This window comes from Harpia harpyja, chromosome 10, assembly GCF_026419915.1.
Source record: "Harpia harpyja isolate bHarHar1 chromosome 10, bHarHar1 primary haplotype, whole genome shotgun sequence".
Taxonomy (NCBI): Eukaryota; Metazoa; Chordata; class Aves; order Accipitriformes; family Accipitridae; genus Harpia; species Harpia harpyja.
In genome coordinates this window covers 40634412-40647676 of record NC_068949.1, presented here as the reverse complement: position 1 = coordinate 40647676, position 13265 = coordinate 40634412, and the positions used below count along the sequence as shown (strand labels likewise).

General features: G+C 37.3%; 1 protein-coding gene across 2 annotated transcripts in view; it reads right to left on the bottom strand.

Moving 5' to 3' along the window:
* Nucleotides 1-13265, bottom strand: part of PLPP4 (phospholipid phosphatase 4) — a 67918-nt gene that overhangs the window by 44440 nt on the left and 10213 nt on the right. For both annotated transcript variants that reach the window (XM_052799865.1, XM_052799864.1), the window contains one exon: nt 2830-2938. In XM_052799865.1, the coding sequence (XP_052655825.1) occupies nt 2830-2835 (6 nt within the window). In that variant the 5' untranslated portion in view covers nt 2836-2938. The remainder of the gene's footprint in view (nt 1-2829; nt 2939-13265) is intronic.

The following is a 13265-nucleotide window of genomic DNA, read 5'->3' as shown; positions in this document are numbered from 1 at the left end:
GTTTGGTGCAAAAAGATGCACCATTTCCACTTAAAACTCCCTTCTGTCTACAGTGTGTGTGAGATTCAAGTCAGGGTGCCAGTGTCACGTTACTGCTCCAGAAATGTTCACTTCTCTCTATCCTCAGCAATAGTTTATTTTCTGCTTTCAGAGACAAAAAGTGAAATAAAAAAAAGGTTAAAGCAAAACCTAGAATTATTAGTTTCATTCTAAAAAGTAAGGATTGCCACCAGGAAAGAAGAAAGATATCTGCATTCCATTGTTGAAGAACATGTAGAAATATAGCCAGGCTGACAGGCTTATAGTGGTGGTTTAATAGAGTTAGAAATCTTTTGAACAAGCAGGAGCAGAAGAAAATATCAACAAAGAATAGAATTCAAGTGGTAGCTTGTTCCAAACTACTTCACAATCAATCTTCAGAAATCTGGTAAAACTGCAGATTTCCTCATATTTCACAAGCATATGGATTTTTGAGAGAGATGAACAACTATTCCTGTGTGCAGTACATTGCTGTTCCTTACACAAAAGCATCAGCTGGAAGGTGTTTTTTATTCTGCAGCAAAATGTACATATAAAGAAAGTTTGGCTTGCTAAAGACTCCTTTTTCTTTATTTTGCAAAAAGATTCTGTATGGCTCATATCCATAACAGATTTGGCAACAGTCTAATGAGCAATACTCTCCTCAGATACATCTCAGTAATGTTTTCTTTTCCAGCAGTGAAACATTCCAACATTGCCTTGCTTTTGTGAAACATGGACAAAATCCCTCTCGTTCATTATTCATCCTGGCAAGCCAGAGATATTCTAAAGTTATAGGGACTCCCACATACTTCCATGCATTCAAGAGAAGCTGACAGTACCTTGTGCTTTCCAAGACAAGGAATATCCACTGATAGAGACAGAACAAGGCTCATGTCTTTCCAGTCCTTGTGGCTTACTTGCTACCCATGCAGAAGTCAGCTTTGTCTAATTTGAACCTGGGTTTGGAGTATTCACAACATTTCTCTTGAATTCAAATCTCTCAGTGTATAAAATAATCCAGCAGTTCATAAATTCCTAGAGATTGCTTTCTAGTAAGCCACAGCCATATGTTTCAGATCAGAGTACAACACTAGTGGCAAGAAATTCTTTACATAATGAAAGCTTGTGATCAATGCTAGAGTTGGATTTTTCTTCTTTTTAATTAAAGAAATAAGAAAAAACATTTAGAAGTTATCTACGTTTCTTAATTTAAGAAGCTGTTCACTGAGTTACTGACATGTTAATGGTCTGAGCCAGAATGAGAACACAGACCATACAAACGTTACTGACTCAGAGCTGCCTGGAAGTTCCACCTGCCATGAAGTATACCAAAAGCTGGCTCTAGGGGAAGTGGTTAACAGGGAAATGTACTACACATATCCCAGAATTGTGCTTCCCAGTGGCTACTGCCTAGAGAACAGAGGATGGACCAATGATTATCCCAACTGGTTTCAAAAATAGTTTCACCACTGCAGCAAACCCCTGTACAATGATTCACTATTAGTTCTTGAACTCTTCAGTTATAAACACGGTTCAGAGAAACCATGTAGCAAGGTAATGCTCAGCATAAGGAAAAATGGCAGAATTAAACTCAGTCTTTCCTAGCACAACAATTTAATGTTTGGGTTTGGGGTTTTTTTTGTTTTACACAGCTGTCTTGCATTTCAGGAAAAACATATATTTTCACCCATCCAGGCTGAAAAAGTCCTTAATAGAGTTTCTTCTTAATGCAATATAAACAATATGTTGGTGAATTTAAAACCAGGCCTTCAGCCTCTGTCACAGAAGGCTGGGATATATTGTTGCCTCATAAATAGGAAGCGCCTTCAAGTGTTCCTTACTTAATTAAAAAGTTTCTGTAACTGAAAGCCTGAGCCTTTAAAAAAAAAAAAAAAAAAACATTGAAAACAAATTACATAGCTGATTTGCATTTATCCTGAATTCAAGCCTTAATCTGAAAAGTAAAATCCTGGCTTCACTGAAGACACAGGAAAAGATGCTTTGATGTAAGGGTACTAGGATCTGACCTCATCTGCCATGCCCATTCCTGCAAAATCTACACTTTGACTGATGAAACTTTGCAAAGATTGACCTACTTGTTTTAATAGCCTTAACTATACCTGTAATTTCTTAGCATTTCTGTAGTGGTCTATACTGCACTCTTATAGTTATATATGTAGATTATTATGATAATTTGATAACCTAGTGAAGTTTATCAAAACCATGAATTTTGATAACCAGACAAACCATCAAAGTCACACAGCCAGTCTGCAGGTCAACATGAGCTGTGCTGGGGAGAGCCAGAACAGTGACAGCAGGGCAGCTCTACCATATATTTTGTATGCTTGTTGGCAGAAGCTAAAACAAAGGTTTTGTCTACATGGGAAAAAAAAAAAAGAAGGATATGGAGGCAAATATCTTAGTGTCTAACATGCCTAAAACAAATTGGATTTCAAAATTTAAGCACTTAACCTAATAAGAGCATGGCAAGGTTTTGCCAGGTCACCCAACCAGCTAATTCAAAAAGCTTCTCTAATCACTACTCTAGCATCCCTTTAAGTTAACACTAAGCTTAAATCTTAAACTGTAAAATCAACATTCATAAATTCAGTCACCTGGTAATGCTGCTTTTTACAAACTCCCCATGATTGCCTACATTTTGCCATTTTGGACATCCCCAGTTTGGAAAAAAATTGTCATTAGAATTAAAGGAACATCCTATACTTCTGAAAGACTTCCTACTGCTAATCAAATGAAAGTGTACTTAGTTCACAGCCATCAAATGACCAATAAAAATTTAGTACTTACAAACATAAGACGCGTAGGTATGTTGTCTGATTGCACCAAAGGATTTTTATACAGCCAGATCTCTTCTGGCTGGATAACCCGCTGGAATGGATCCAAAAATTCTGTAAAACTGAAAATAACAATTTAAGATGCAATTTTTTCACAATTTGAAAGGATGACCAAAAAACCCAGAACAGTCCTGCTGATTTAAAACTTCCCCCAAAGTTAATTATGGTATAGCATGCATGAATTATCCTTATAATACATTACTATCCTACCTCACTGCTTTCTAGTAATACAACCTTCATAAATATACCCTCAGGAAAACAATTATTAAAAGTCTATATTCTACAACTTTATAAAAGTTCCATGAAGTTACTGTGGAGATGTCATAGTTTAAGCCCAGCCAGCAACTAGGCACCACGCAGCTGCTCGCTTACTCCCCACCTCCCAGTGGGATGGGGAGGAGAATCAGAAAAAAAGTAAAACTTGTGGCTTGAGATAAGAACGATTTAATAACTAAAGTAAAATAAAATGTAATACTAACAACAATAATAATAAAATATAATAATTGTAACGAAAAGGAATATAATAAAAAAATAAAACCCAAGAAAAAACAAGTGATGCACAATGCAATTGCTCACCACCTGCTGACTGATGTCCGAGCAGCGATCCACCCCTCCAGGCCAACTCCCCCCAGTTTATATACTGAGCATGACGTTCTAGGGTATGGAATATCCCTTTGCCTAGTTCAGGTCACCTGTCCTGTCTATGCTCCCTCCCAGCTTCTTGTACACCTGCTCTTTGGCAGAGCATGGGAAACTGAAAAATCCTTAAATTAGGATAAGCACTACTTAGCAACAACTAAAACATCAGTGTGTTATCAACTTTATTCTCACACTAAATCCAAAACACACTGTACCAACTACTAAGAAGAAAATTAACTCTATCCCAGCTGCAACCAGGACAGGAGAATAAATTGTCATTTTATTTTTTGTGGGAAAAGCGTGCAAAGAATATTGTGGGATTAGAAAAATCATGTAGCAGGTATTTTACACTGAAGAAATTATATACCAGATATCGAATACAAAATGTCAAGATCCAAACTTTGAAGTATGACAGTTGTATTTGCAGGATCACAAAGCAGGGAGAAAGCAGCAGCCCAGACAATTACTTCTACTGATAGAAAGAACAGATAACTTTAGAGAATATCTCAAAAAGAGACTTACTCCTAAAACAGGATGGGCTTGTAGAAACACATTTTTTATTTTTTCAGATTGCCAGTATTTTGATTTGGCTGTCAAGCTTAAGAAGAATCCAGCTCTACCAGAAATGCCTCATTCTACCAAAACTGACTGTTTTAATTTCATTCTTAAGTCATTTAGCTCTCTTAAAAAACAAACAAACCAACCAACCAAAAAACCCCCACAGTTTTGTAATTATGTTATTTTGAAATGAAGAGCATCAAAATAAAATGTTAAGGTTACATTGTTACATAGAAATTAAATTATTTGTGTGGCTATCTTCTGTCCAGCAACAAAGAGGAAGCAGGAATTGTGATCTTTGTAGTAAGTTTCAAAAGCTTTTTAGGACTACATAAATTGTCTCTCTTCATTTAAATCATACTCCTTTTTCCACAGAGTCCTTTAATTCTTCCTAGCTTTGAAGTCATATCAGACTTCCTGGGAAATTTGCCTTCACTTTACTCATTTCAGGGCTAGTTTACTAGGACTGAAAGAATAGCTGCTGAGAGAAGACCCAGGGACCAGTTTTCTGCAGATTGGCCTTACTAGGTAAACCCATGGAGCCAGAATACAGATGTGTAGTGACCCAAAGCTTTTTTTACTGCAAATTTCCCAAAGCCAAGGGCTTTAAACTCCTCCAAAACCTGGGTTTATACAAGTAACAGCTGTAACAATTTACTTTGTAATAGAAAAAGCTCAAAGCAATTTGTAAAGCAGAGTAAAATTAAACCATATATATGCAACTCTCCCCTGTGAAGATGAGTCCTCAAATCTAGCCAGGTCAGCGGTTTCCTGAACAGCAGCAAGCCTTATCCAGTCTTCTGGGTCTTAGAAAATCCTTCTTTTTACCCCTTCTGAGGACTGATCAGCTGTTTTTTGTTTTCTCACTGTAGTCTATGATCTCTGCATTAGCTACAGTCTCCCACGCCCCCAGCACACACTACTGCTGAACCCCTTTACCTGAGCACCCTCAGACTCCCACTAGAGAGAAGGTACAAAACACTGTCTATTCCAAAGAGCCCAACCAACCTCTTCTTCCTAAAGAAAACCAACAAAATCTGAGGACCAAACATGTCAAACACACTCTTGTCACTTGTACCAGTAGTTATGTTTCCCTTACTGACCTACGTGGACAACCAGATTCTTCTGGAAACTTAAGGAGTCTGATATTGCAAGGATGTTTACTATCATACTCAGCTTCTTCAAACCCAGAGTCTGACCCTGCTCTCCAAAGAAGGTGCAAGGTGAATTTCAGAAGTGTCAAAACACTTTGTTTCAGTGTTTTCAAAATGAAAACTTAAATCTTTTTAAAACAATTTTAAAAAACAATGGCTTGTGCAAAACATGAAAGAGGGAAACATTTCTAAAGATGACCATTTCCAGGAAATAAAACACCTCAAAAATTCATTTTACAGTTTTTCTCTTCAACTAGAAAAATAAAGGTTGATTTCTAGACAATGCAAGCAACTTTGTTTCCAAATTTCAACTGAGAGTCCTAAAGTATATTATTTTTATTTTCAGTCTTCAAAGACATTGACAGCAGCTAGAAGCAGTTAACTGCTCATTAAAGAGTTCAGTTGCCAAGTCACAGGGCTGGGTATGACATCCAACATGTGTCATCTGGGAGAGTTGAACAGCAAAGTTCACAGCTATACTGTCCAGGACTTAACATTTGTTATGAAGATGTATACAGGATCCATGGCCAGGAGGTGCTTCACCGCTGTCATCTAAACGTAAATAAATAGATAAGCACGTGCATGTCTGGGCATACGAGAAGTTAAAGAAGCCAGCTGAGTTTCAATGACTACATCTTTCAGGCAGTCACATCTTTTCTGACATACTCCCTCAGGTATCTGCTGGTCTGACTGTTTTGAGGCAGTTCTCAAAGCAGAGACACATTCATTGACATATCTAGGCCTTGAAGCATTTCTACTAAGTGCAAAAAGCAAACAATACACAAACATTTATGCTTCAAGGTGATCAGAGTATATCTGTGCACCAGCACACTTTTGGAAAACATGTCATATTAGACCAGAGATTTGATTAATTTGACATTAAGACATTTGACATTATAAGCAAATGCCAACAGAGTTAAAGGTTTGGGGCTCTTGGTCTTTTGTTTCCTGCCTCCTTGTAATGTAAGAAAACTATGATTAAATATAGTTGTTTAAATCTGAGAAATTAAACAAAAATCAAATTCATAGTTCTCACATGAATCATACTATGACACTGCAAATGCGTGCTAAGTCATAAGATTTAATTCCTTTAAGGACAAAATAACACGTGCTAAAGAGATGAAACTAAAACAACATAAATAGTATCTGATTCCAATTGAGGACCGATTTTCTGATTAGTATATACTCACTATCTTTGTACTCTTCTAAAGAAAGATTCATTTCAACAAATCTATCAATGACAGTAATAATTATTTTAAGTATTATTTTATTTAACAGCAGTTTTGTATCCACCACATATTAAATCTGATTATGTAACCACTTCTTCCTCTGACTTTTATTCTGAATGTCTTCCAAGAACAGTGTTCAAATATGCTGAAACATAATGAAAAAAGAAAAAAGGAGAAAAAAAATAGATGTAGAAGGCAGATCTTGTCTGTGTGAACAATCCAGAAATACTAAGTAAACCGTTAAAGGAAAGTGACTATATAAAAAGAAATCACTTTTTTTTCCCATCTTCAGAAAGAGCTCAGCTGCTAATTAAATTTTTATGCCAAGACTCATAAGAGAACAATTCTCTTCTTTTTTTTGAAGCATCACCGATGGGCGACTGGATACAAGATTTCACTAGGTTGAAGGCAATTCCCTATTAAACAATCATGAGGACATACTGCTTTCTAAGCTGCCTGACACTTAGTGATTTATGTTCCTTCATCCTAACCAAAAGTACAGTCTATTACTATTCATAAGCTAGCACAAGCTTGTTTAAATGACTAGATGTTATTAGAAATGAATGTAGTCCTTGGATAAAGAAAACTAGTTCCTAGATATTTTCTATTATGGCTGAAAATACAAGCTTGATCATATAACATCCCCTGGTAGCAGGTGGGCAACTTAGGAAGCTTACTTTGTATTAGTACATGAAATTTTAGCATTAGCTTTTTGGCCTTACATTTTCTGCGTGTTTACATATTCATCCAATATTTTTAACAGTTTAACAAGCAAGATTTTGAATACTTCAGCCTGATAACATATATTTAAGACATAAAAGGACTTCCATTAACTTAAAGAGCCTTTAACTTTGACTTTCAAAGCAACCAAAGGGAAACAGGAACCCTAATTCCATTAAAAACATCAGTGAGGAACAGGTGCCCAAGTGCCTGAGGTTGCTTTGGACATCCCAACATTACTGCCTACAACACTACACTAAATAAAAATGTTGTTCTTTTCTGAGGACACAAGCACTTCCTGGTCACATTAACTTCATTTCCATTTAACAGCATGTATCCCTTTAAGATAATTTCTATGCAAGCACCACATCACAGACTGATCCAGGTAAAAGTACACAGTTTTGTGATAATACGGACTAATAATTTTTTTTTATGAAGCCATTCAATGGTAGCGAATGAATCAAACATTGCATAAATATCCTCAAAGAGTCTTTGAACTGTGGTTCCACCATGGTTTCCACCTCCCATAAGTAACAGCAGGGTATTGTTTAGCACCTCACCTTATTGTTTTAAAAACTGCTTACAGTAGCTACCGTTCCCTGGCATTCAGCAGCACGAAATCAAGCAGCAATGACATTTGGAAGTTGCTAAGATCAGAGAAAGAGCAATAAGCAGTACTTCACTGGCAAAGCTGGTAAGGTAGAAATCTTTACATGTTAAGAGTAGAAAAGTATGTTCCCAAACTAGCAACAAGAACAAGACAGGAATAGGACAGATGGGCCCAGCATTAGCATTGTATCGTTGTGTCCTGTTAGAGCAAGATAGAAGCTACCAGCAATGAAATCATGACTAGCATTCACCTTAGAAGCACTTACTAGCCTTACAAGGACTGCCACTGGCCAACGGATCCAGTTTCAGTGAGTAACAATATGAAATCACACAGAGGCTTTGGGTCTGGCAATCTTGGGGACTTTGATATCTGCTTCGTCAGAAGAGTTCACAGCACATTGGAAGGTTAGGGATTGCTTCCTGGTTTTGAGCATCAACTAAAGGATGTACAAGGGGGGGGCTGTTTGCTGGGAGGGGGAGGGTTGGGGTTTTTTGCCTCTTGCCTTGTCTCTTGCAGACAAGGCTTGACCCAAGTAACAAGTGACAATAACTAAGACAGGACAGAGAAGTACACATAGCATGACAAAGCGCCAGAAGAGAATGAACATGAACTTGTGACTGTGATACTCAGTCTTTTATACCAGATACCTAATGACCAACCCTCCTCTTTCCTAAGCTTCATCTGTTGATAAGCAGATCTGATCCTAAAATGGCTTTGGATGCAATTCCTCATTGGAACAAGTAATGAAGAGAGAGCAGGTGTTCATAAACCTCTCTTATAAATCACCTCTGAGGGCTTGTGGAAAACAAAGTTTGGCTCTGAACACCATTCCCTGACTGCAGAACTCTGTGATGAGCAAACTCACCACTGCCTCTCCCACAGAAACAGGTTAGCTGTAACTGTGCTACTGGAACTCCATTGTGCACTTTCTTACACGGCTACTTCCTTGAGTATTCTCCAAACTGCGTCTCAAATCTAGTAGTAAAAGCTTTTATAGTGTACCTGCCATGTTAAATTGTGCAATCAGTTGTCCTAACACTAAACCTGCATAGTTGTGAGCAGCATCAGTGATGCTGAAGTTGGTAGGGCTCTGTATAGGTTGGCCTAATTACAGAATATATACACAATACATAACTCAGAGCTTCTCACGCAACAGATTTGCAGTCCCAACATTTCAAAAGAAGAGCCATAAAGCAGAACACATCATAGGGCACAACAGCTGTGGAGATAAGAAAATTATATTCTGAAAGAATTTGCTTTAGGGGTTTCCAACAAGTGACATAGGCTAAACAGAAAGAGCCCAGTGCTTACACTGGCTGGGTACACTGCGCTGAACACTGCTTTATCCACACCACCTTTACTCACATTTGAATCCAACACTTCCAACTTACCCATTCTGAAACATACTAATAGTGGCAAAAGTATTCATGTCATGTTATTTGATACACCTGCAGAGAATAACTTATTCTCATGCCATGAGAAAACCTAGTCTTGTTTATTCCCTATAGGTAATTTTAAGGAAAAAAATATAACTTTTTAGTGGTTATTTAGGAACTCCTGCAAAGACAGACAAAATATTAAAAGCTTGAAATGGTCTGTGGCTGGAATGCAAAATTAACAGAACTGAAGCAGACAGGATAGCGATGAGGCGAGATGAGAAACAATGCCTGTGGTTTATCACCGTCATTCTGCTCATCACAGAGTTGGAGGAGCTCAGTTTCTGAAGTGCTGCTGTCTATGCGTATTAGCATGACGAGATAGCTTTGTGTTACCACAGAGGTTGGCATAAGGAAAGAGATCCAAGTCATTTAATTTCTAAAGTAATTTGAGAAATCTACAGTTCCTCAGCCATCAAGAAGGGAATTATGTATTGGGGTACAAAAAATATGACCAAGGCCCAATTATTAATGATGAACTGTAATTTCACCAAGGAAGAAGCTGACATGAATTAAAAATATAACTTCAATAATATAAACTCTAGTTTTGATAGAAAGAGGAACTTTCCCTATAGTTAAGGCGTAACACAGGGTATCAAGAGATTTGATGTTTTCTGCAACTGTTTTACAAGGCAAGGTAGGGCAATTCATTCCAGCAAGTGTCAATATCAGTATCAAAGCAAGACTCCTAATGCTGTAGTTTGCTCATTAACTGCACTGGTATTCACATATGCCAAGTATGCACTGCTGACAAGCATTCAAGAAGGAAAGCAAAAGCTTTAACTTCTCTATGGAAATCAAAAGCAAAGAGTTAAATTCTAAAACGTATTAGAATTTATATTGCAATAGATATTGATTGCATAAGAAGCATGTACATCAGAACAGAAAATAACGTTTTATTGGTTCTTCATAGGCTTTGATGGAAACGTTATTATAACCATCATCTTGTAACTGCACTCTAACCAATTCATTAATTTACATTCACACTAAAAGATACAAAAGTAGCTGTATCAATAAATTATCTCTACCTTTTTAACAGCTAAATACTTTTACTTCCCCATACAATGCCATGCAGTGTATACACCTACCGCTTCTGATTAACAATCTATAATCCTAATATGGAGCTTTATTGGGTTGGAGTGTCCTGCAGGAGACAGGGTAGTTAATATTCACCAGGAACACCCTACAAAGATAATTCAGAAGCTGTTTTTATTGCTATAGAAATGAGAAGATCTGATGCCTCTCTTCATTTGCAGTAACCTTCTGTTTGCAGGCACAAGTATTTACGAAGACTGAGAGGAATACTGGCAGAAAGTAAATGGTAAGAAAAATGTTGCAAGAAGCTTCTCTCATTCAGTCCCTATTCAATGTCCAATACAGCTCTGGGAATAGTGCAAGCCGATAGGATTTTTTACATTTCTGTATTTTTAAGAAGCTAGAAACAAAACCATCATACCACTTCCTGATAACATTTGATAATCTAATCTGAATGCATACAGCTTTCCCCACTTTTAATTCTGTGGGTGCACTTTTATGTGGAAAGGAGCCCAAAGTCAATGGAATTAAATCATGGGACTGATAAGGCAAAGGGCGGGGGCAATATTTTTGTTTGGGGTTTTGTTGTTTTTTTTTTATTTAATGTCACTGGCAAGTAGAGAACTGGTTCTCAAGGGTAGGTTTGGCTTCAGATGAGTCAGTATCACTTGATGTAAAATATTTCTGAATATTTTAAATTATCTAGCAATTGCAGTGTGACATTTAATTAGCACATATGCCCACATTAGCCCTTCAGATATATGAGAAATCATTTTGATTAAGAAGGGATTGAAAATAAATTCTGATGCAGTTTTAAAAATATACATATTACCATGGCTGTCATATTTCCCAGATGTGCTGAAAGAGGAGAGTTTCCAGCATTTTTTTTCAGTCTTACTAGCAGGTTTCCCAGATTTGCCTCATATATCCACTGATTTGACAAATATATATTGGGGTATGACTTCTTCCAAAGATGAACGGCCACCCTCTTTACTCTCCTTGCAGCTAGCATTGCACCCCAGTCAGGGTGAACTATACTATTACTGGGCCAACAAAGCCAACCGTGATGCAAGATGTTCTTCAAACAGAATATGTCTAACTAGATGATGGAGTCTGTGCCAGTCAGTGTCTCTCAATGATTACTGAGCCACTGGACCCTTCTCTGATATAGCATCTGGGGTTGTATTTATAAAGGCTTCATCAGTTGTGCCTGAGATTAGGCTCAAGTCTGCTACAGCACTTGACTTCAGCCGCATGTACCCACATGGAATATACATATGAACAGAAAGAGGTTAAAATCAGTCCCAACCCCTCTGCTCAATTTTTTTCTTCCTTGTTTGGTCCAAATTCAAGAAACAATATGAATTAAATGAATCAGCAAGGAGGCAACAGCTGGGGAGTCTGGGCTCATTTAAAAGCTCAGATTTTGAACTAACAACAATGTAGATTCATAACATGAGTCCTGCAGCTTATGAAATAATATGTAAATGATAGACAAATGTTCTTAGAACACCTAATATGAAATAGTGAACCAGCAATCTTTTCACAATGCTGAAAAAAAAAAGAATAGCCTGGAGTTTTAGAACCTAGTGTTAGTTGCCTTAGTACCTAAATTATACCCTCTACTGCTTTCTCAGTCCCTGGAATTTGAACTCTCTGGGTAAACCATTTCCTTCCTGTGACATTATTTCAGTCATATTAAACCTAAGAGGAAAGGGAAAGGATTATCTGAGCATGCATGAACAGCACAAGAACAAGCAATTAACATAGCCAGCCAGTTGTTCTTCTGCGCCTGAAAGAATCCAAAAACTTCCAATCCATATATTCTCCTTGCTCGTGGGCTGAGCACTTTGCATGCAAGTAGCACCAAGTATCGCTGAGTATCAATTGCCAGCATGAAGTGACTGAATCTAGAAAACTCCCATTTAATCAGAATAAAAATAGGTATCCAGGCATTAAACTACTTAACTAGCTTAGATACAACCTTTTCATCATCATTTCTTACAGAAGCAGAATATTTAGAAATGAGCAAAGTGAAAGGAAGAAAGAGGGAACAGTTGGTTATGCTGCATTGCAGCTTTGAACAGAAGAGCAGGAGACAAGAGTGGCTATACGGACACTGCAAAGTGAGTCAAATGGACATATTTTGGCTTGGTTTACATTTTTAAAACTTTCTTTGACCTAATATTGAAGGTGATCTTTGCATCTTTTGCTTTCTGGTCAGCAGAATATAAAATAAACCATTCTGAAACAAAAAGATATTTGTTTTGGCAGTTAGCTGCTCTTGAAGCAGTTCAGTTCTTGTGATCCCTGCTCACATGGAGCAGTGGTGCACTTCAAGCACAAGGCAAGCAGGTCAGAGCTGCTACTTACTATGTCAATGTACAATACTTAAGGCAATCCAGTACAGCTGCACTACTGTAACAGAGATAATCAACAGTGATAGTCTTACAGAAATAACAGATACCAACAAAGTGAAAACTATTGGCTACTGTTTTCATTGCATTATCTCTCATTTTACTTAATAAAAAGCACAATTTATGGTATTAATCGTTGCCTCTCTGCTCTATTTTTATTAAATATACCCTATGATGTAAGCTATTTCACAAAAGCCATTTTCATGTGTGTGTTTGTTTGGGGAGGAGGGATTAGAGAGGAAATCATCAGTATATGAACATTGATGTAGCCCTTAGAAGTTTCAAAGGTGGTAGTTGTACGTTATTCTAAAGTGAAAAACAGAATTCATATTACAGGCTTAAATCACCTAAGCACATATCAATAATGAACAAAAACACACTATGGACAGTCAAAATTTTGCTTTTTATGTTTTTTAATGCTTGTTTTTATCACATCTCAAGCTGTTTTCAGCCAAACAACTCTCAACAGTTCCTTGGACAACTATCCTAGCTGCATAGCAGTTTGACTGAGCTGAGTAGTCTGATAAAGCTTCTTCTGTTTTCATACCTGCACGCCACACTCCTATTGACTATAGGTTTGGACTTGAAATG